This window comes from Pecten maximus, chromosome 3 (assembly GCF_902652985.1).
Source record: "Pecten maximus chromosome 3, xPecMax1.1, whole genome shotgun sequence".
NCBI lineage: Eukaryota > Metazoa > Mollusca > Bivalvia > Pectinida > Pectinidae > Pecten > Pecten maximus.
In genome coordinates, this window is record NC_047017.1 from 5,843,499 (window position 1) to 5,866,935 (window position 23,437).

Consider the following 23,437-nt stretch of genomic DNA (forward strand, 5'->3'; position numbering starts at 1 on the left):
CTTCTTTGACAAGGACCGATATATCTGTCGCATGATAGTAACCCTATTAGAAGGACACGTCTGAAGACACTGTAATTGGCGACAATAAGAAGAAAATCCTTTCCGAAATTCACATTGACATTTGACATTTGCCAATTCACAGGACATCTATTTATACTAATATTCAATCAGCTTCACAGATAATGTCTTCAATGTAGCCTCATTTCTATCCAAGGCCAGTGTCAACGAGTCCATGATCCCAACTTTTTAAATGTTAAGGATGTGTGCCACACGTGAACTTCACAGACATATTAAACAAATGAGAATTCGGCCGTAAAAATATTCCTGGACTAGAACAATGAAAGGTTGTGGTTGCTTAAAACCGAGAGCTGGATTGATGGTTTTGTCACTGCATTGCATTTAATGTGAGATATTCCTTTCAAGGATGTCTGTACAAAGCTATATTTTCATTTATATCATGTTCTTTTTTTCATCGATTTCCAGTAGAAATTACTATATCATATTGATTTTCTCTGTTGATTTTAACTATCATTTTACTGAATTTTGTTGGGGTGTTTGGTTACGGATTGAATGGCAATCTTCTCCTGTCTCGAGCAGCAAACCTCTTAGGTGAATGTCTCACTATCCTTTCTTCATCTTTTTACTCGTTAAATTTCTGAACAACATTAATCTGTATCCATTACACTTTCCTCAGGAGTCAACGGACGCTAGGTTAATTTATGAAAGGGAGTATCTACTGCATTGCGGATGAACAAATCTAAGACGAATTGATACATATATTGCTTTTTATATCCCCCGTCCAACGAAGAAATGATCGGATTTTGATGAAACTCGCTTGGTAGGCTTGTTACTAATTATGTTGATTACTTTCACAGGAACTTGATGACTGAACACAAATACATGTAATGATTCTAAATGCTATGTCATACGTTTCATGTTTTTATGCATGTTGCCCATTTTAATTTCATGTAATACAATATTTGCATGTGCGGGAGATCTTGACGACTATGTCCTTGTTTTTATTGGTTTAACATTTGCACCAAGCTCATATGAGACAGGTCAGCGACATAGAAATTTCAAATCTGCATCAGTCTTCTAATGAAAAGACTTCGTACAATTCTCGCTATCTTCGAATTCTGAATAAAATCGCGATAATAAATTACAAGAAAGAAAAACATAAGCAAACATGCTCGTTAAACAATTAGTTTGATGAAAAACTTCCTCTTCATCTGTAGCGTTTGGGAAAAATCATGGGGATTTGAACCATCACAAAGACAACAATATCTGTCAATGGCGTTCCACATACTGTAAACCAAGCTATTTTCGTGGAGACATAATTTCCGGTTTTGATGCCTAACGATTTTTTAGCGGCGATATACTTTATCGATTTACAGTCATAAAAGGTCTACTGTTCCTTTGATTGAAACTGTTTCGTGGAGATTATTTTTTTGCGAATTTTAATCTCGCCCAGAAATAAGATGGTTTGCAGTACTTAATTCATTTAAAATGCAGTTTCAACTGTTTAAATATGAGCATTCCAATATGTATTTCCATTTTGAATAAGCATTGTTTATTTGTATTCGAAAGCATGCCATTTTAAACTATTTCTCCAACAATTGCGAGCTGAGCGGTAAGAAGGTCTTGTTACCGGGTCCTAAATAGATGTTTGAGGAACTATCCTGCATTGGTCAGTGGGAAACACGTTGGTCTCTAATACCTTGCAGTGGGAAATGTTAACTTGAAAAAATATGTCGTTTCATTATCGATCTTGTTAAGAAATATTCGATTCCATTGTAAGATATTAAGTTCAAAGTTGCTACTGATCGCAAGTTAACCTTGGGTATTCGCTGTCATCGCTCCAGCTCATTTTTGAGTTATGGTATAACCGTGATTTGAGACAGATTTACGTAAGACGTGATAATGTAGAATACGCTTCATTGCCCGGAACGCCTGGTCTTATTCTCAGATTTCCTTTCCTTTGTTCCTCTTTTACTCATTTCTTTCACTTTAAGATACACATAGCAATGACACTAGACTGACACAGATTTGGTTGTAGGGCGATTTTACTTCAAGCTCTTTACGTCTGTCAAACATGTACAGCTTCTTCTTCAGGTTGATATATCATACTAGATTCTTTAACATATCCCATGATTATCATCATTTTACTTCGGACATATTTGATTGTTAATTAAATTTAGCTTACTTTTACTCCACCTTAACTAAATACATTCAGAGTATTTTTTCTGACACTTTTGTGGTTTTACACTCATTTTCTCTTTCTTTTCCCTGGGATAAATAAACAGATACGTCAAAAGGGATACGTATGTATGAAACTCAGATAAATATTAGCGACAACACAATTCAAAATGTCCTCAAAACTGAATTACGATCGTTGCTGAACAAAACAGTGGAATCTCGTCATAACTATTTCGATTATTTACATGCCAATATCGACTTACCTTTCTAACATTTACCAGTTTTAATGCTTCTCTTCAAAAAGTACGACGATAGTGAAAATAACACCTTCAGGTACCAGGTCTTTTGTTACAGCGGATGTTTATCTTTATATATATCCCGACGTATGAAATCTGATCATCTGTTTTTACATTAAAGCGGGTTTCTTTTCCCACACGTCACGCGAAAAGTATCAGATTTCGTTTGCAAGTTGCCCATTTATTAGGATTTATTAGGAAACATTATGGACGCAGGCTGAAAGCCTCTATATCCATATCCAGTAAATTACAAAGAAATAATAATTAAATAATATCAGTCCGGTGCAATGTACATGTAGCATTTGGAGATTATTGTTCTTTATATATAAACCGGTTATTTTTCCAATAATTGTCCAACAGGATTTCAAACTGATAAACAGTTTCTGCATTTATGACATGTTGGGGAAGACTGTTCCAGAGATCAACAATTCGATAGCTAAAGAAGTGTTTCCTTGCATCCCGTCGACATCGTTTTTTGAAAATTTTCTGGGAGTGACCTCTAGTTCTGTTGTTATTGTCCATTTGGAAAAAGTTTTTCGTTACTCGACTATCATATATATTGTTCATTATTTTAAAAACATTGATGACATCTCCTCCAGTTCTCCGATGTGAAAGTGTTGGAAGATTTAATCTTTCCAAACGTTCCGAATACGATAGCGTTTTAAGTCCTGGGATGAGTTTAGTTGCCCTCCTCTGCACATTTTCAATCAGATCAATATCGTTAATTCTGAAAGGGTTCCAGACGCTCGCAGCATATTCAAGATGGGGCCTTACTAGTGCTTTAAATAGTGATGTAAACATTGATTCATCTAAATACACAAATGATCTCCGTATCAATCCAACTATGCTATTTGCTTTGTTGACACTTAATTGTATGTGTTTTTTTAAAGTTCAGATCTTCGTCGATCATGACACCAATATCCTTCTCACACGTAATATTTTCTAGTTGAAATTTTTCTTCACCCGGTCCTGACATGTAGTATTTTCTTTTCTCAGAAGATTTAATGGAGAGAACTTTACACTTCTTTGGGTGAAATTTCAGTAGCCATGTATTTGACCAAATTTGAAGTTTGTCCAGATCATTTTGAAGTATTTGAACATCATCATTGCTGTTTATCTGCCTGTATAGTTTAGTGTCATCTGCAAATAATGGCGACTGGGAAGCTGTTATTTCAGGAAGATCATTTATATATATTACAAACAGTATTGGACCTAGTACACTTCCTTGGGGAATACCGCTGATTACTGGGTAAGTTTTCGATGATTTGCCTTTGACAATTACACGTTGGCAACGATTACTAAGGAAGTCCTCAATCCATTTAACAATCTTTTGACTAATTCCGTATCCTGTTAATTTCTTTAATAAACGTTGATGTGGTACTTTGTCAAAGGCCTTCATGAAATCCATATATATAACATCGAGTTGACCGCCTTTGTCTATTATATCTGTCCATTCCTCGAGTACTGTAAGTAGCTGGAGTTGGGTTGATCTGCCTGATATAAAGCCGAACTGTTTAGAGCTTAATAAATCATTTTTGTCCATATGTTTAACAATGGCGATATGTCACGCGGTACTTTCGGCAGGCGCAATTAATTTCGTATGTTTTTTCCTGATTATTTGACACATTTGTAAAAGATGATTTTTCACGGGTTTTAGTTGTAGTTATGAACAAGTCTTGCTTCTTTTGACATAAATACTAACGATTTGTTTTGAGAATAAAACATGTGGTAATGAAAATATATTACAATTATACATTTTTTGGCTTAGAGTGACGGAATATGGCATCAGAAAAAAGGATTAAATAATTAATCAAACAGCATAATTAATGTGTTTTTTTTTCTGAAAAATAATGAAGGATTGAATTAAAAAGAAAGGAAAAAAATGCTGCATCAGTCAAGGATGGTTTCTTTCTTGAGGCAAATTTAACACCGGGTATCTTATTGCCGTCATTATCAAAATTAATTAGTTTGCTACTTCGAACTAACGTAATCTCGATTCAAAGAAAATCTCTTAAATACCCCTCTCATATTATCTTTGATCATATTATGGTACTTAAAAACATGATTGAATAACAACAGGAGATGCCCTGTCAAAGTCTCATTTCAAACTAATAATTTTGTTCAGGTTTTTATCATGCCCATACGGATTATGCAAAAGACTCAGAAGTGAGGAGTTATGACTATTATATTACTGTTTGTAACGTCACATGATTGGTAAAAACACATAATAAAGCTGTTTAGTCAGTCAGTGCCTGCAGTAATAATACTAAATTTGAAGTGTAGAAATCCAGAAGAGTATTTGGGAAAAATCAAAATAGATCTAAGATAATACTAAAAAACAGGAAACGATGTGCATTACCCTATAACTTTCATGTAAAAGGATATATTTTACCCTACAATGTCCATTTAACTTCTTTTTTCATGCAATGCATTGCCGCTTGTTACTTTGCAAATAAGAATTCTCTGAATTAGTTCTCATCTTGATGATCCACAACACATTATGTAATTGATCGTTCCTGACTTTCAGAGATGAAGCAAAAGTGGTTGTGTTCAAATCACCTTGATTCACCTTGAAGTAAGTGTGGTTTATTCTCACTAAACATTTACTTTCTTTGAAAGAACACAAAAGGAATTGGAGACAATACATTTTAAATTATTACATAATGCGTTGGATTTTCCCTAGCTTTACATATAAGCTATATTTTGAACTACTGTAAAAGTGGATATTTTCGCGTGTGGAAATTTTCGCCTAGCCAGCTTCCAAAGTGTTCGCGGTGTGGATATTTTCGCGCCGTCAAGATATTTTTGCGCTAACTTGTATCTTTTATATTTAGTATTTATATGTATCAATATATTCGCGTGTGGAAATTTTCGCGGAGATTTACTGATAGCGAAATAAGCGAAAATTTCCACACCGCGAATATTTCTACTTTTACAGTACTGCACGGCTAAAATGACTTACACGGTCACGCACGAACTATTGAACACCGCGTGACGTTTCCGAATTTAGTCCTACCCTTTCAAGCGTCTAAGTCACGCAAATGTCAACACTACCAGACGACAGTCATGGCGACCTCTAGTCCCAAAGGAAAGTCGAGATTTCAGTGATTCTAAGTGTGTTTTAGTCCTCATGTGATAATACAGGTATATCATGAGTGTCGGTACTGTTAATCGACCGATGTTTTATTGCACCCGGCCTTCGTACAGACACTCATGATATATGTGTATAAAATTTCATCTTGCGTGTTTCTGGAAAACCAATTTCATTATGGATACCATATATATCATGATGTCATTAGATGAATAAGATTTCCCTGTGCAGAAATAACAAAAATAAAGAAAGCTATACCTAAACAATATATTGAGATTATGCAAGGACAAGAACCTGACAGAACAGCTGGTGCTAAAAAACAAAAAATATATGTTAACAATAAGTTAGAGATATGTGTCTTGAAAATAAATCATTTTAAAATTTTAAAACCACATGAACTAAAATTTTCAATTCTCCACAATATTTCAGATCCAATTGTAAGACCTAAATCAGAAATGAAATGGAATACTCATTTTCATAAGGAAATACCATGGGAGAAAGTATGGGAAAACTTCAAAAATACTGACATTGCAATAACTAGCTAGATGCACACTGGGGTATTATCGACCACTGGGTATTATCGACCATTTGTCTTATTAAAGCTTGATATAAGTCGTAAGAAGCTTTGTCTTGTCATTCAATCGCTTCTATCACTTAGAATACTCCCTTCGGAATAACTTGAGGTTTTCCTTAGATTTCTGAGAGACTTTAAATTCCTAATGGATAACATTGTTGAAACTGGCAAGCGCGGGTCTTTCAAAACAACGTAACGTTACGGGATAATTTAACTGGAAAGGGAAAATGAAAGTGTTTTTTTTAACATGCACACGCAGACAGTCTGCCAGTTTTTATTGTTTGAACTGTATATGAATGAGTATTTTTAATGTTTTTATGAAAAATGGGATAGTCATGTCAGCTACAAGAAAAATGGGATGGTCGATAATACCCTGATGAAATTAAAATCGCAGGGTATTATCGACCGTTGACTAAATAAAAAAATAAATGGGAGTTCCGCACGTATGATTTGACATTATACAGGCTATATAAATATTTGACTCATTAGTAAACTATTTGTTCGATAGTGTAATGGTTAAAAAAGAGAAAATAAAGTGATAGTTCCACGAATTTGTTCTGAAATTGAATACGAGTTCGAATACACTCACCAGCACGTATTTCATTTTTTTCTGTTGTAATTGATCAATTAGAATTAAGATATGCAGCGCATTGTAACCAAAATAACCCGTATATTCAAAATCAAATTGGTAATTTGATGGATTTAAACTTACAATAAAAGGATTTATTTATTAGATTATATCTTTTTTATATACACTTGTGTTTATATTTATTTACCAGAACAGTCCCTAATGAATCAGATACAAGCTTTAATCCCACTGTAACATATTAACATATCAACAAAACAGTTGAAAATAATTAGCACCTGGTTACGTATCAGATTGATGATAAATATCAGTTCTGTAGTTTATGGTAGTAGATTCTAAGATTCTGTGCAGCAACGATGCAACTCTCATAAACCTGAATCGGGATGCTGATATTCAGGCATACTGCAGGTCCTGGTGCAACTTCTGTCTGTAAGGCCTATATACATGTATACGTAGCTTGAAACAACTTACATTTTGTATTTGTTTCCATAGTTTGTTTTCGACACCCTATACCTTATACATTTCTGTAGTTACAACTATGATTTTAAAAGAAGATTCGTATATGACCGAAGAGTGTGTTATAGCAAGTTTGGGTGAAAATATTGTCGATAAAAAAAAAATATATACTATCAATTCTTTAAAAAGTTTTCTTACGGTCGATAATACCCGGAAGTGGTCGATAATACCCTGCGTATATTATTGAATAACACCGAAGGTTATCTCAAGGTCATAACACGTCTGTGCATCCAGTTGGTCAATTAATATGGCTCGTCAATGAGGCTATCGAATCATCGATGTTTGAGCAGTATGTGACAGTGCAACTCTCGGATGCAGTGAATTTACCCTTAAACGGTCGATAATACCCCAGTGTGCATCTAGATAGAAGAACTTCATTGGAAAAGTATTCATAAAATTATATACACTGAAAGCAAATTAAATTTAATGAACAGATCTAATGGCTTATGTCACATGTGTAACACTGAAACTGAAACTCTAACTCACTTGTTTTTTCACTGTAGTTCTACATTTTCAAATCAGCTATTAGATATAATTCATGTTAACTTGTACAATAACCCTGTTTTTGTCACAGCTAATCAAATATGGAATATTGGCGAAGAGAAGATGATACTAGGAGATACAACTGATAACATCACAGCCACCATAGCTAACACAATTATCTTGACAACTAAATGGGTCATATGGAAGGCTAGAAACATTAAAAAATTTCAAAACAAAATAACGTCTCCACAATCGGCTTATATAATTCTGAAGAAATTATTGAAAGAAAACATATCACTTTACATTAAAATTACACCCGACGCTAAAAAGAGATGTTTGATATCAAAATATCGAACACTATTACAGGAAATTTGATCCGTTTACTTACAAACAACGTGCTACGACAAACCGGAAGTAGATATTGAGTATTGTATAAAGGCCAAAATAGTCGAATACCAAAATTTCGGCTAACCACTGGATAGTTTTTTTTTTATAATATACCGATTATAGTAGACCAAAGTAGTAGAACAAAAAAATGTGTGTTAGTATAGATTTTAAGTGATATTGTGTGTATATAATTTAGATTGAACGAAAATGTATCAGAGTGTACAGTACATGTATGTAAAATATGAAAAGAATGTGTGAGGGGATAGGATCTCTGATGAGTGAGAGATAGGATGTCTGATGAGTGAAAGCCCTCCTGCGTGAGGACATTTGTTTATATATATATACATGCTTGTTGAATAAAATTGATTTAAAAAAAAAAAAAAAAGATTTCCCTGTGATGTTAGCTAGACGTTGTTCAAGTAAGTTATATTGGTTGGTAGTTTCGCTTCCCCGACTCTCATGTTGAGAACGTGCAATTACCTCTATTGGACCTTAATTTCCATGAAAGTGTTATCGGTGAATGAATATATTGAGTTTTTCCCTTTTTGAGACATTCATATTATCCTCTTGTTAATAAACATTTCATTTATGTTTTCAAAATTAAGTTGGTCACGATTTCGTTGTTTGCCAGTCGACATTCTCTAGCTTTTTTGTAAAGTACGTAGGATGTTTTATTTCCGTTACATCTTCCATGTTCTCTTGTGCAATGATCAATTCTTAGAGAGTGAAACACAAAGGAATGTACGGTTACAAAGGATACTATTTAAGAAGAGTTTGCCATAGTTTCAGCGAGAGTTGCTGACTAGCAAGTTGAGTCGCCTATATCCATGATTGGCCTTATCCACCAAAATATACGTATTCCTGTTTTCAATAAAACGGGAAAATTAAATTATTTCTGTCAGGGATATTCGAAACGGTATATGTTTCTTTTAACATTCAGATTTTAGGTTTTAATATCACTGACAACAATACATTTGCACCATTTTTTCAGGCATTCATGAACAAGTCTGTGTCGACTATCAAAATCAACAATTTGTGACCTATATACTGACATACATATCTTGGCTTCCAGACTGGAACAGTTTCTCCATCACACCTTTCCTATATACATAGTTGCAATCTGGTTGTTTTGCGTTTGTTCTGACATTATCTGATTCGCATTGATCCTTCGGAAAGCCAGTCGCTACACAATGAAGTTCCACAATAAATCAGCTGTTTTTTTCCTAGAAACCCATAATGCTTCCTTTAGGATAATTTCAAGTCAAGATATTATCTTAAGTTAAGAAACGACGATGAAACTGAAGCCTTCTAATCGACTATACAGGTGATATTGTCGCATTCTTCCTTTTCTAGTGGAGGTTTGCTGTAATTGGAAGCACAGAAAGGACTGGCAGTCGTTATAGATTTGTTTCCTTAGCAGAGCCAGACCAAAATGTCACTCCTGTCTCGCGGTGTCCTTTTTGGAAGGTTTTCCCAAAAAATCACCGCATCTCCGCTTGAGGACAGTCCTCTTTATTACTTGTATTTATTACTTAAAACAGGTGTATCTAACTAATGTATGCTATATCTATATTCAACGAGGAGGGTTATGCAGCGGCATTTATCGTAATGATTAAAAAGTATAGTCTATTTCAAAAGTTCACCTTAGAGAATATTTTCATCAAACTTTTGGCAAAACTTCGATTTGAATCCACTAAGAAACAATTGTTGTCAATGGAGCAGAAGACTATTTCTCTTCCGAATCACCTGCTGTTTTAAACCTGAAACTTTCCCATGAGACTCCATACAAATCTATATATTTGTTTATATTGTGCCCTCGCTTAATCGATTTAAATTTTGGTTTCGTAACGATGTCGGTATTCTTTGTTGTTTTTTTTGTATATGACAATATGGGATATGCTAATTGTAATCAAGATGCAGTGTTTTCAGAAAATTTTGACTACATATCACCCGTTTTCCCATTGATATTCCGTTAAACGCTGCCTATTTTCAGCTATGTTTTATACATTGTTCAAGGTAGTTTCAATTTTTGAAATTCAACCGTTGCAATATTTATTCTCTATTTCGACTTTGATTTTGAAACTTATGATTTGTATTTAGAACTATATTGATATTCAAAACCCGTTTTCATATTTGAAACATTTCACTCTTTATTCAAAATCTTGGCGAATGATTTTGTATTCGTTTCATGACAACGGAACAAAATTAATTGGCAATTCGTCATGATGTAATAGCTGATACTGAAGTGTTTGTTACGACTGTGTTACAATGACGCTTTGATTTGGCAATAGTCATGCACTTCTACGAGGTAACTATACGCCGATAACGATAATTAAATGTCGTTCGAATTGCACTCATGTTTAAAGCAGAATATCAATGAAAAAAAGCCCAACCTTTCCGTTTCTTTATTTGAATCAGAAATTCAAACTTGCTGATCTCTCTTGCTATTTTGATACACTTTATAGTGTGATTATTTCAAATCTAAGCATTTCCGTTACTACTTGTATTACCAAATGCCCTTCCTGTCTCTCTTGTCAATGAAACCTTTCAGTTTGTACAAGGTTTGGAGCGGAATAAAGTTATATCATCATTGTAATGATATGTCAGCTGTTATTCCGTGTCCATTTCGATGTCAATTAGCTCCGAAAAATCAACATTGAATGTTGCGTCAGTGTTCCATTACGTAATTGTTTTTTCTCTGTATTCTTGTTTTGTTTTCTTTTGTCTGTTCATTTTTTTAAGGGAATTGTATCAGTTCCTATTAGCGATACAATATGCATGTTAATTATTGGAAAACAGGACAAAAAGACAAAAACAAAAAAAATTAAAAAATGTTGATTAACAAAACAAGTAGCGTCATTTTCGGGTTCTTGGACGAAGGACGAGCATTATTCAGCATATAAAGTTTCCACTGCTATAACGTTTAAGATTGATGAAGTTTAATTGATTTTTGTCTCTACTGTATCGAATTCAACTTGCATTGAAGGTGTTATTACCATGAATGTCTGATGTACACACCTTTAGTCAATTGTTTACAAGTGCAGCTTAGGGACAATCCTAGATGACGAAAGCAAGGACGGCGGACTATCGATATGTTTCAACAGACGTATGCATTACAGATTTTTAACTTGTATAAATGCCCTAATATCTCCTCCAAATGAAGAGACCTTCATCCTGAGGGGATGTCGTCTCTAGCATTGGCGGTTGAATAGCCATTTTTTTACCGCAGGTCGTAAGAGCATTGGGTATCATTTCCGGTTTAGTTAAGAGCTACGCAGGGCTGTTTTATGGAAGGATATTAGTCCAGCCGAAATAAAAGACAACGCGATGGAGATCGAAGTGTGAATAAGGAGCGGCCGCGACAGAGGACAAAGCCAAATGCAAAACTTGGAATTAACTACATATTGTGAAAGGCCCTGGTGCGTGTTCCACATAGATATTCAGACAGTACTGCTACGAAGCGACAATATACCAAGTAATATTTCCTATGTAAAATGTATACCCATATTTCAATTTTCGTGAAACTTATACAGAATAATAATGTATATCATTGGCTATATGGAATATCGTTTTCATAAATCTCAAACTACATAAACAGAATATGTTTACGAGCGGACTTAAACTCAATTTCACCCACGTTGAATATATGATACCAGCGAAGCCTTTGGAAACAAGCAAGACAAATTGAAGTATATTCCTCCCCACGTTTGATTTTATGCAGTAAGACCGTATATTTGCAAATACATAAGCTGTGTGGAACTAAATCAATAACTATACTTGTCTACTAAAGTCATTTACTGAGATCTGCTCTCTGTGATACCCGTAAAGAATCAACAGCGAGTGTTTATTTCATCCCGATGAGAGAGATATCTAGTAACGCTACTTCTCCCTAATAGATATAATTAATGTAACTAAATTTATCCCACGGACATCGGAAAAAATCTTTAAAAAGTTTTAATACCCATATTTCTCGGGTTAAGTTTTTATTTATATAAAAATGTTTAGAATTATAGCGAAATATATAACATCCCCGTGATGTCAAACTAACTAGTCTTTAAAGTAATTAACTCCGGAATCGGTGGTTGGCTCCGGAATTAGTGTATCTTGATTAGATCTGGTTTCTTGTATTATATTTTTGATCCAATTGGACAGTATCTGTTCGGTTATCTGGGTGAAGCTAATTCTAAATTTATGTTTAATAAAGAGAATTATTGAGGAACATGAATCCGAAGAATAGGATTTTGACGTTCGTTTGGTGCCATGTGAGACACAGGGGACTTGTTAGATAAACAGAGTTGAAAGTATCGTTTTGACACACTAGTATGCGGCCGGCGGATGACTTATGCCATTAATGTGAAACACAATTGCCTTAAATAATTTAATCTGACTTAAACTCTTTCAAAATAAAAAGAAATCAACCTTCCAAATAAAACAAATTATAATATGTATTTTGAAAATAAATGTTATGAAATGTCTGGAAACAAGGCTCACGATGTTTCTCCTAAATGACAACTTTTAGTTCTATATATAAAAGGTGGGTCAGACAAGTTTGACCTTTTAGTACGAATTATGACCGTTATGAGTAAAATGCTGCTGAGATCGTGACGTCAACAACATTTTTTGTAAAGATTAACTGCCTACTGAAGAAAACTTACAACATAGAGTTAAACTCTATGTTGTAAGTTTTCTGCAGTCGGCAGTCGATATCTATCATGGTGTCATGCTATTGGAGACTACACCTAATGAATACTGAATCTACTTGGAAATAAAATATGTTATGTGGGGTAAGATGTTACAATCAAGAAATGGAAAGTTTTATATATATATATATATATATATATATATATATAGATTTTTAGCGGGGAAAATAAATACATCGCCACCGCTTTGTAATGTCAATTCATTTACATTCATTGCACGACAGGTGCTGACAACTTAACTCGGTTGTTACTGTCAAGGAGATCCGAGTAGATAGAAAATAAATGCTGAGGCAATCAGTAGTTATTATTATAGCTTTTTACCTGTCAATCCTTTATTGTGGATGTCAAGATACGCTACTGACTTCGTCTTCCTAAAACTGAATACAATCATTCAGTTCTATTTGATACTCAGAGATGTCTAGTTAATAAATAAATAAATAAATACATAAATGAATATATAATTAAAGAAATAAATAAATAAAGATCAACATTTGGTTTGTTCGCGTGTTTGTGTTGGGTTTTATTATACTAGCCAAATGAAACCCAAATAGGTCATCCAAAAATGAATTTCAAACTAAATTTAGGAATTTTAAGTATATATTTTATAACTATGACAGTTACTGTTGGTAGATACTGTACGGTTCAAATGTGTAATTCTTTTTATATGGATTTTGCATATTTCTGAAGGTATGACGTATTTGAAGATGATATATATATGTAAGATAAGTTTAGCAGTTTTTTCTAGTCCCAATCAAGGACATTGAGCGTGTTATGTAACGAAGATACATGTAGTTAACTCGAGCACAAACAATTAGTTTGTAAAATATATTTGTATTAGGAAAGTAGATAACTCTACGATAAATAACAGACAACTTTTGTAATGTAGCATACATCCTTAAGCAAACCACGCGTCGGAACATTACCACACATTGTTTACTCTGGAGAGAGTTCCGAGCCTGTAGTTTTCCTGTAAGTTAATGGTCGACATGTGCTTAATCTCAAATGTTCTTGTTACAGGTCGCCCGCTAGTGGTGAGTTGTGAAGATTACTGGCCGAATACAAACAAACGAAGCCTTACCTTGTCAGAAAAACCATCACAAACTAATGCTACCAAGCATAGTCTAGCAAATACCGTGTCAAGTTCATCTCAGTCCCTAATATCGGGCTCCGCAATCTCGATAGCATACACTTGATTCCAAAACCTTTACGTACACAAAGCCGATGTAAAAGTGTACAAATCGGAAGTTCGTCCCGGGACATGCTCATTTAAAAAAAAAAAAAAAAAACTTTCTTTGAAAATGGGAGATTGTTTAAGTTGCTGTTGAATCGATCGAAATAGATTGTCACGTCAAATCATTAGAGACCTTTCTCTTCCATTTAAAGAATGGGGCGATTTTGAAGTATATACCACACCCTGATTCGCGGGATTTGTTTGCGAAAGGTTTTCCCTTCGAGCCATTTATCCAATGACAACTATAAGATTACAAACACGACAATTGCAGCGAGCAGAAAATCGACTGTTAACGAAGACGGCAGAGCCGGCAACGGCAACGAGAGCTCCCGTAACGCCACAGAAAACAAGCTTACATACGAGTTACAGACCCTAGCTGTGAAAACGGCAGATTCCTGCGAGGGCATGACTTATTGGCTACGGAACCGACCACTCGTTTTGTTTTAATAGTTGATACGGTCTCTCGTTTTTAGTCTTGATTGGATTATACGGGACAAGACATACCGAAACAGTAAAGTCAGTGACTTCAATGTTTGGCTTTATTTTAAAATGTTGACTTTGGATTGTGAGGTTGACAGCGTATTTATAGAAAGGAGAATGCGTAGATAAGTGTTATTTAAACATCCATTGTTTGTGAAATTCGTATTTAATTATTAAAATATCAACATCAATTAATGGGTTTATATTACTGGAAATGATAGTTGAACAATGTGATTCGATAAATCAAAAAGGGATTTTTAAGAAGTTGACACGCGAGAGGACAATATTTCTAGAAAATTTATTCCATATACGCACTTAAATTGTCGGCTGATTGAATCACTTCAGGGTAGATATAAACTGCGTCTGATGAAACAAAATACATACAAAACGGGGCATTAATCACCTTAGTGACGTCAGAAGATTTTAAGTTGTTATTGCAAAGCCTGGAAATACATTATATATGGATATGTAGAATGTCACTTGCTGTGGAACTCGCGAGATTTAAATAAATTATAACCAGCTGTTTTTGCCGTACGGTTACCGACACAGCGACTAGATCGGGACGGAAACACAACTAGTATGGCGGACGGGAAACCCATTGGAAATTCTGTAGTGTTTAACACTTCAGCTTTTAACATTTCTGGATTGTCGGGTGATGTGTTGTGCTACTTATGGGGGAACTGTACAAATGACACAAGAGAACTACTGGATCGATGTAGTGGTGGTGTGTTCGATTCCTACGTGGATTTTACCCAAATTTTCGCCGTTCATACCGCAATGGTCGTTTGCTACCTCCTGGTAATGGTTTTCGCTGTTTTTGGAAACATCTTGGTGATCTGGACGATCTGGAGAAATACGCACATGCACACGGTGACCAACTATTACATAGTGAACCTCGCACTTTCGGATTTCCTCGTGTCCTCAATTGTCCTACCACTCAAACTTCTGGAATACACAAGCCCCTGTGATTGGCAGATTTTCAGCCATGATGGCCTATGTGCTGTTGTCTACTACATTCTACCAATATTCGTCTTTGCCAGTGTTCTTACTCTCGTCGCTATTTCCTTAGAAAGGTAAGTCTTCTCAATACAATTGATAAAACTAACAAAAATCGTTCTGTTTTGCAGCGTTGCTTATTTTGACTCCCAGTCATCCTTCTTATGTTCACACTGTATGTTGATTTTAACTTAATATCGCTTTTAAAATAAATAGATTTTGATTTTGAGCTGTACTACACACAGCATACAAAATAAGGCCGCCAAAATTATCCTCAACGATAAGATTTTAGTATGATAGAAATGTTGGGTTTCCCTATGTTTCTCTATCGCAGAATATCGATGACCTCGGTGCATATCAAAGCTTTTAGGAAAATTAAACAGATTTGTTCGCGGTGAACTTGTTTTAGATATGAGTTTAAAGCAATCTTAACATTATTATACATTAAGAATTGCAATAACCAAATAAAATTAAAAAAAAACAAAAAAAAACAAAAAATTGTGTATCGGAGAAATTAAAATCTACTGCCCTTCTTTTATTCAATATTTAAGACAATTACTTTTTTTGTTTATATTTAATTGAAACTGAGAATGCAATGACTGGAAGAAAGTTTCATGCCCTCTGTCTATACATTTGATTTCATCTGATCGTCTACATAATCATCGAAACTCGTACAGAAACACACATGTAAAAAAAACCCAATAGGTCTGATCCAGCAAGCAGATTATATTCAAACAGACCGGGGTCTGATTAATTTACTGAAAGTGTTGCTAATGACTATTTTAGTACACGCCGGTTACTTCTCAGTGATTAACCCCATAAACTAATACTTGTAATTAGTCCGCATTCCCTGCTAATTACACACGCGTGTTTGTGAAGTCGAATAGACAGTTACTGGAGCTATTCGTGTCTCGTCCTTTAAGTTTGTCTGTACGTGAATGATTGAATTTATTGATTCAACGATATAATCATTTGACCTAAGTTTATTTATCAAAACAAACTGAAACGTATCTTTATTCATCATGATATACCACTTTGAAACTTAATTCATCTTTAAAGGGCAAACATGTACGAATTAATAACTTCAAAATTGCAGTACTCTTGGGTAATATACATCTATTGGCGTTTGATGAGGTTTGTTACAGGGATTATCAACGCTGTGATAACAATATTAACCGAGGGATTCAAATCACATCCTTCTTCAGTAACGTAAATATACAATATTGCAGACATAAGTCTGTAGATAACTGAAAAATTACTTAAAACACTGATATTATATTCAGACCGCATATGAACGGAATATACGCTGATTTGTTATGCCATTGCACGTGCAGTATAATGCACTTCCTGTCTCATTACTATTCATATATCTTGTTAGTTATGCTATTACACGTACAAAGCCTTGAATGCTGGTTTATTATGAGTTTGCAAATGCGTGTTGGCTGTATGATTTATGTATCCTTACATTCATTCGAAGCCTATACTATTTTGTTGCGTCCCTACACGTAGTCTAGCGGTATAATAATTTTTATGTGTTCGCGCACGCACTGTTACGGAGATTTCTGGTGAAAAATACGTTTAATCAGGCAACATTCTCGTTCATGAATAAAAGATAACACCAGCTACTGATATAGAAAAGAATATTAAAGTTTCGAATGATAAATACATGTAGGGTGTGTTTTCTGGATAAGAATAATTACTATTCACATATCTAAAGACGACAATTAATGATCATCTTATCTGCTAAGATGCTGGTAATAACTATATTGTATTTTCAACGTACTAATTGATGTAGATGACAAAGGATTAGAGATGGGTAGTCGTTTATGCTTCTACATAAAACATATGCTTAATAGAGAAAAGAGCAAAAAGATATGCTTAATAGAGAAAAGAAAAAAAAAAGATATAGTCCAGATGTATAATAACGACAGAGGATAGCCTTTAGAGAGAGGAAGCTCATTTCCGTATGAATCAAAGAAAGGCTGGCATTAATTATCTTACATTGTTAATAATCTTCGCCCATTTCTGAACCCACATATAAAAACTTCACGAATCGCTATTAGAAAATACTGAAACATTCTTTATCTCCCGAAACCCCATTAAAATAAAACAAAAAACTTGTGATAGCACAATCGGTTAATAAACAAAGACAGAATTAAATGGTATTTCATAATTCCTGCACGTACTATTCATGTCCTCATAGCAATTGTTTGACATCGTCCCCTTAAATCCAAGCTATGAAATAAACAAATTTCCCAAAAGAACATCCATACTTTAAAACTATTTCTATACAAAATGATCATGAGAAAACAAATTTCGAATTTCGAAAACAAAATTCTGTCGATAAGATAATTATCTTTTGATAGCATATTCAGGAGTTTCCGGGATAATTACATTCAAAACAACCAAAGCTAGGGTTGTCGAACGCTTTTTCTTGATCCTTTTCCTAACACAAACAATGTTGAACGAATAGCCGTACTGCTAATTCATTATCGTTTTAAAATTACGAAAACGAAAACAATGTTCAAATTGCCACAGGACATTTTGGAGACTCAAAATAGCATGCTCGTAGAGATAAACATGAGTTTTCACAATCTCGAAATAATGCTACACGAAATTTGTTAATTAAGAACACAGCAAAAATATCAGCTTTTTAATTTTTGAATTATGCACTAGAAACATGACAACATCGTGGATGTAACCGGAACGATGACGTCTACAGTGTCAAAACCGACTACATGCTAATCCCTGCATGAAACAGTATCATGTATCAGTCTATATGTGTTACATGTTGTATATAAGTCGATATCCGGTTGATAATCCAGTCTGGATGTGTGTCAAGATGGTCATGTGTAGGCCAGTATCTGAACTAATAAGCCATGAATGTGTTTTAATGTTTAGTCTATTAATACTCACATATAGGTATATATCTGGACATGCAGATCACCACATTTGTATCAATATCTTGTCTATAGATGTCAATATGAAGGTCAGCATCTGGCCGAAAAGACAGCCAAATATGTGTCAATATCGTCGCTAACGGCGTTCATATGTAGGTCAATTTCCAGATTAATAGCCACTAAATGTATGTCACCGACTAGTATAGAGATGTTTCTATATAAGTCAACATCGGGCCTAACATACCCCACATTTGTATTAGCATTATCATGTCGTGAGAAGTTCATGTGTGAGTCAATATCCGGCCTAATAGACCCCACATTTGTGTCAGCATCTGGTCTTCAGAGGTTCCTGTTTAAGTCAGTATCCGGACAAAAAGACCCTATATTTGTGTCATTGTCTGGTCTTGAGAGGTTTCTGTATGAGTCAGTATCCGGACTAATAGAACCCATATTTGTGTCAGCATCTGGTCTTGAGATGTTCATGTGTATGTCCATATCCGGACAAAAAGACTCCATATTTGTATTAGTATGGCCATGAGAGGTTCCTGTTAAGTCAGTATCCGGACTTACACAACCCATATTTGTTACAGCATTATCTTGTCTTGAGAGGTTCCTGTGTAAGACAATGTTCGGACTAACGAGATCCGAAAGTGATTTTGTCCGAAAATAAGTGAATATTTGGACTAGAGAAGTCCATATGTAGGCCAATATCTGGACTAATTTGATCCGAAAGTGTGTCAGTGTCTGGAGTTGAAAAGTCGATATGTAGGCCAACATCCGTACTGATTTGATCCGAAAGTGTATCCGTATCTGGATTAGAAAGGTCCATATGATGGTCATTATCCGGACTAACATGTTCCGAAAGTGTGTGAATATCCGGAAAAGAGAGAGCGGTCCATATGTACATGTAGGTCACTATCTGGACTGGAAAGGTTAATATGTAAGTCAATACCCAGACTAAGGATTGCCAACTATGTGACGAAGCAAACAGAAGACATCAAATGCATAATAAAAAGACAATGGTTGTTCATATCACCTAGGTTTGCTTCAGTCCCTTTACACCAATAAAAATGGTCTTAATCGTGAATAGAATCAGGCAATTCAGCGGCATCCACAGAAGTTGATGAATGTATATGTTATAGCTTTCAAATGATGGTGACAACTTCGATAAAATGGTTTTCCCCATGGCATACCCTCATATCTTACTAAAATAGAAATGTATCATTGAAATTGTACTGAAAATGAGAATCACATCAAAACAATTATTCCTATAGCTATTCATCTTCATTGTAAAGCATTGGTTTTGACATTTGCAATTATGAACTGAGCAATTTTCCGATTATTACTCCAACAAATTATCTTTTTCATGTGATGAATTTATACATAGTAAAGATTAATGTCATTTTATGCCTCTTGTAGTACATCTTTCAGACAAATATGTGAATGACGGAACGATTGTCAGGATTTCGTCGACATCGGGTACCCACAATAATGTTGGCTTTAAAATGCTAAATAACAGTCCAGCATTTTAGTTGCCAGAGACACCTGGACTGTTACTGTGGATGCAATGGCCAAATAATACTTTTTATTCCTGGATATGAGAGAGCAAAGGTAATTTGCATTTCTCAAGACAATATACATCATAAACATATTCTGGTCAAGTGGTAGCAGCAATGAGGTCCAATCAAATGACCATTTTTGCGATCATCTGAACAGCAGACCTGACTTACATTACGTTCATTCCGAGATCTGGGTTTATTTCTTTGAACTCAATGGCGGGTCAATAACAACCGATGCTTGTCGTGATATTGAGAAAGGTAATTGATTGGAAAACATATCAAAGGCGTCAAGAAAAGGTTTATTTTACTATACCGTTCAGTTCTACTGAGATTGATTGGTACCAAATACCGTGTGAGAGAGGGAAAGCTATAATTGTCGAGTTTTGTATAAACAAAGTACTGAAGTTTGTTATCAATTAAAGCAGCGTACAAGTATTGCGTTAAAATCAATACACCTAATTCAAGACTATCAACTATCACACAAAACTGACTTTGAAAAGTCGTTTTAAAGCGTGATGTTCAACTGTTAATGTAATATGGGGGATATTGACGTATTTGTCCGAGAATATCACGTAACCCGGATTTGACCGAGATATATATACGAGGAATGTCGTCGACGAAACAGAAGACGCTTACTCTTCCACGACATCTGGTCATATTCTTCATCTACATTTGTTTTAATGGTCTCCATGCGATTCTAGATATTTGTCCATATTTTGCTCTTATTTGATGAGTTTGAGACTTACAAATGTTTTATTATGTCTGTATTCCCTCTTGTTTTTGCATGTATTGAAATGTCTTATCAGCTCCACATGGGCCTCTTTAGCTTGTATGCATCTTTTAAAACCATGTAGTATGGTTTGATCATCATATTCATCAATCTGAAATCTCTTTGACATCTTCCTGTTCCATTTACTAAGAAATTTCACTCTCTAGGACATTTTTGTTTTCGGTGATCTCAGCTGCGCCATCTGCCGGTGCCGGGCCGTATTTAAAAGGGGAGACTAATGCTCAGCGTTTATCAAGGATAACGCGACTGTTGATTTCGATCAAAATGTGGTCAGTGGGGACAGAGCATATCAAATGTTTCTCCTACACAACATAGAATTCGGAAAACCTCGATGAATATTGAATTATATATACACTTAAAACTGGACCCTTTTGAAGTAAGGTGAAGCCAAATTAAATTGAGAAATGTTGCGAAAGAATATTTTCAAATGATAGTTCTGACAAAAACCTTCGATATTTGCTTCTTGATTTATTTTCAATTTTTCAATGATAACACGATGCCTAGCAAGAATCTGCTTGCTAGCCATTACAGGCCTTCCCTATATTTTTGTTGCCTTCCCTGTACTTTTGTTGGGATGATTCTAATGTTTAACATTACGATACAAGATATTGTTTTTTTTTGTTTTTTGTTGTTTTTTTTTGCTGTCAGATGTGTTCACAATGAAACTGCTAGTTGATAATTTAATTAGTTCCTTAAATTGTTATTAGCATGGGTTAAAATAAAACACATCATTTTAAAAGAAATACTATTTCCGGAGTTATTTTTTCAAATTGTCTCTTATGACATCACCAAGGTACAATAAAACACTGAGTGAATTAAATTTCACAGAACTGAATTTTTTATCTCAACAATGTATTGTGACGGAGAAAAATAAATCAACGAGAAAAATCTGTTTGAAAATTTTAAATATTTATTTTATTTCTGCAACTCCAAGGTCGTGATGTGATAAATTCCGACACGGAACACAATTGATATTCCCTTTTTAAATATTTTATTGGAATACATGTAGGTGTTAAATACAAGATGAAGCACGCAACAGTCATAGTCTATGAGGGCCATCCTCTGTTCAGAAATGGAGCATAACTTCTTCGAATTAGAGACAATGGAAATCGCAAAATGAGTATTTTAAAGGGAAATATCGTAACCAGACAATGAGCATCATGTTCAAAATCTGACAAAATGTGTCATCTCATTACGAGTCATTAAATGTACATTGTTTCCTATAGTAAAAGTGAGGGCCAACTTTAATATCCGAGTACTAGTAAAATGATGATTGGTTCATCTTTCGAATGACGTAATTGTCTATGAATTAAAATACATACATAAACGATTCGAACTAAAAATCTATAAATTGAGGGGAAACTATTTACAGAAACAACATTCGAAACGTAAAAACGAAACCATAATTCAAACTAAACCGATTAAACGAGGGCAAAATACAAAGAAAAATATAAATTTGGATTGGGACAAAGTACAAGGAAATTAAGACCAAGAGTTCCAGAGGAGTAAGTGTCTTTTACTTTATAGAGGACACTCGCCATGTGAATCTAAGTTAATTCCATCTCAAAGAAGAATGTTAGGATGGCGACAACGGACCTACTAGACAGTTTAACAAGCACCAAATACGTCATATCGCTAAAGGAAATATAATATTTCAAAATGAGATCATTATGATCGACCAAACGATTTGCCAGTGGACTACATCAACATTCATCTCTCGAAACATTGTGTTGTTAATTTCTCCGTCTGCCACGTCTAGACTCTATCTAGAAACAGAAAATAAACAATTGGGAAACTGAAATCCTCTCTCTCTTATCTCGTAGCTTAGTTGTAATCTGTCCCTGTTGGTAACATTGTAAGGGAAGATCAAGGTAAGCGGATGATATTGAAGAGTCTGTAGTGTCATTGATTTCAAATGTACAGGGTATGTTGGGTTCATTTGGTTTAAAGTCCTGTTAACAGCCAGGGTCATTTAAGGACGTGCCAGGGTTCGGAGGTGGAGGAAAGCCGTGGGTTTCGAGCTCGCGACCCAGAGGTTGAGAGCTAGTAATGAAGTGTCGGGACACCTTAACCATTCGGCCATCGCGGCCCCTTACAGGGTATGTCCAATCGACATGTTCAACACATTTTTATTGTAACCAAGTTATTCATCACTGTTTCCTTGTCCACGTAGGACTATATAATATCAAGTACCTTACTTTGACAGCTTATTTGGTCAGCTTCTTAGTACTGGATACATCGGTCATACACATTGATGATAATTAAAATCGGAGATACACTTTACTTTGGACTCCATACTCTTTCTACAACTACACTTAAAAGACCCAAGTAAGATCTACAATACTCTGTAGGTCACAATTGTACGAATTCGCGTCTCCATCGCTGGGGTCACAAATGACGTCACTGTTACGATAAATAGATTTTCAAATCTTCGCTCTACCGACTTCATTGATGATCCATTTTTCTGATATTTCGTACACTAACAGTACCAACAAAATGAGGTCACTGTTTCTATCAATTTTTTTTCGTCTTGACACTTATCCCTTACAAACTCCTGTTATCATATTTAGTGTGTTTAGACGATTCTTACCACTTTTCTTGTGGCTGATATTGGATAACAAGGGGGTTTGGTTTGTTTGTTTTTGTTTAACG

At 34.8% G+C, this 23,437-nt stretch overlaps 1 protein-coding gene across 1 annotated transcript in view; it reads left to right on the forward strand.

Annotated features, from left to right (window-relative positions):
- Positions 1-13,852: 13,852 nt before the first annotated feature.
- LOC117323030 (neuropeptide FF receptor 2-like) overlaps positions 13,853-23,437 on the forward strand; it is an 83,915-nt gene continuing 74,330 nt past the window's right edge. Inside the window, exon 1 of the mRNA XM_033878021.1 lies at positions 13,853-15,613. Within this exon, the coding sequence (XP_033733912.1) occupies positions 15,120-15,613 (494 nt within the window). The 5' untranslated portion in view covers positions 13,853-15,119. The remainder of the gene's footprint in view (positions 15,614-23,437) is intronic.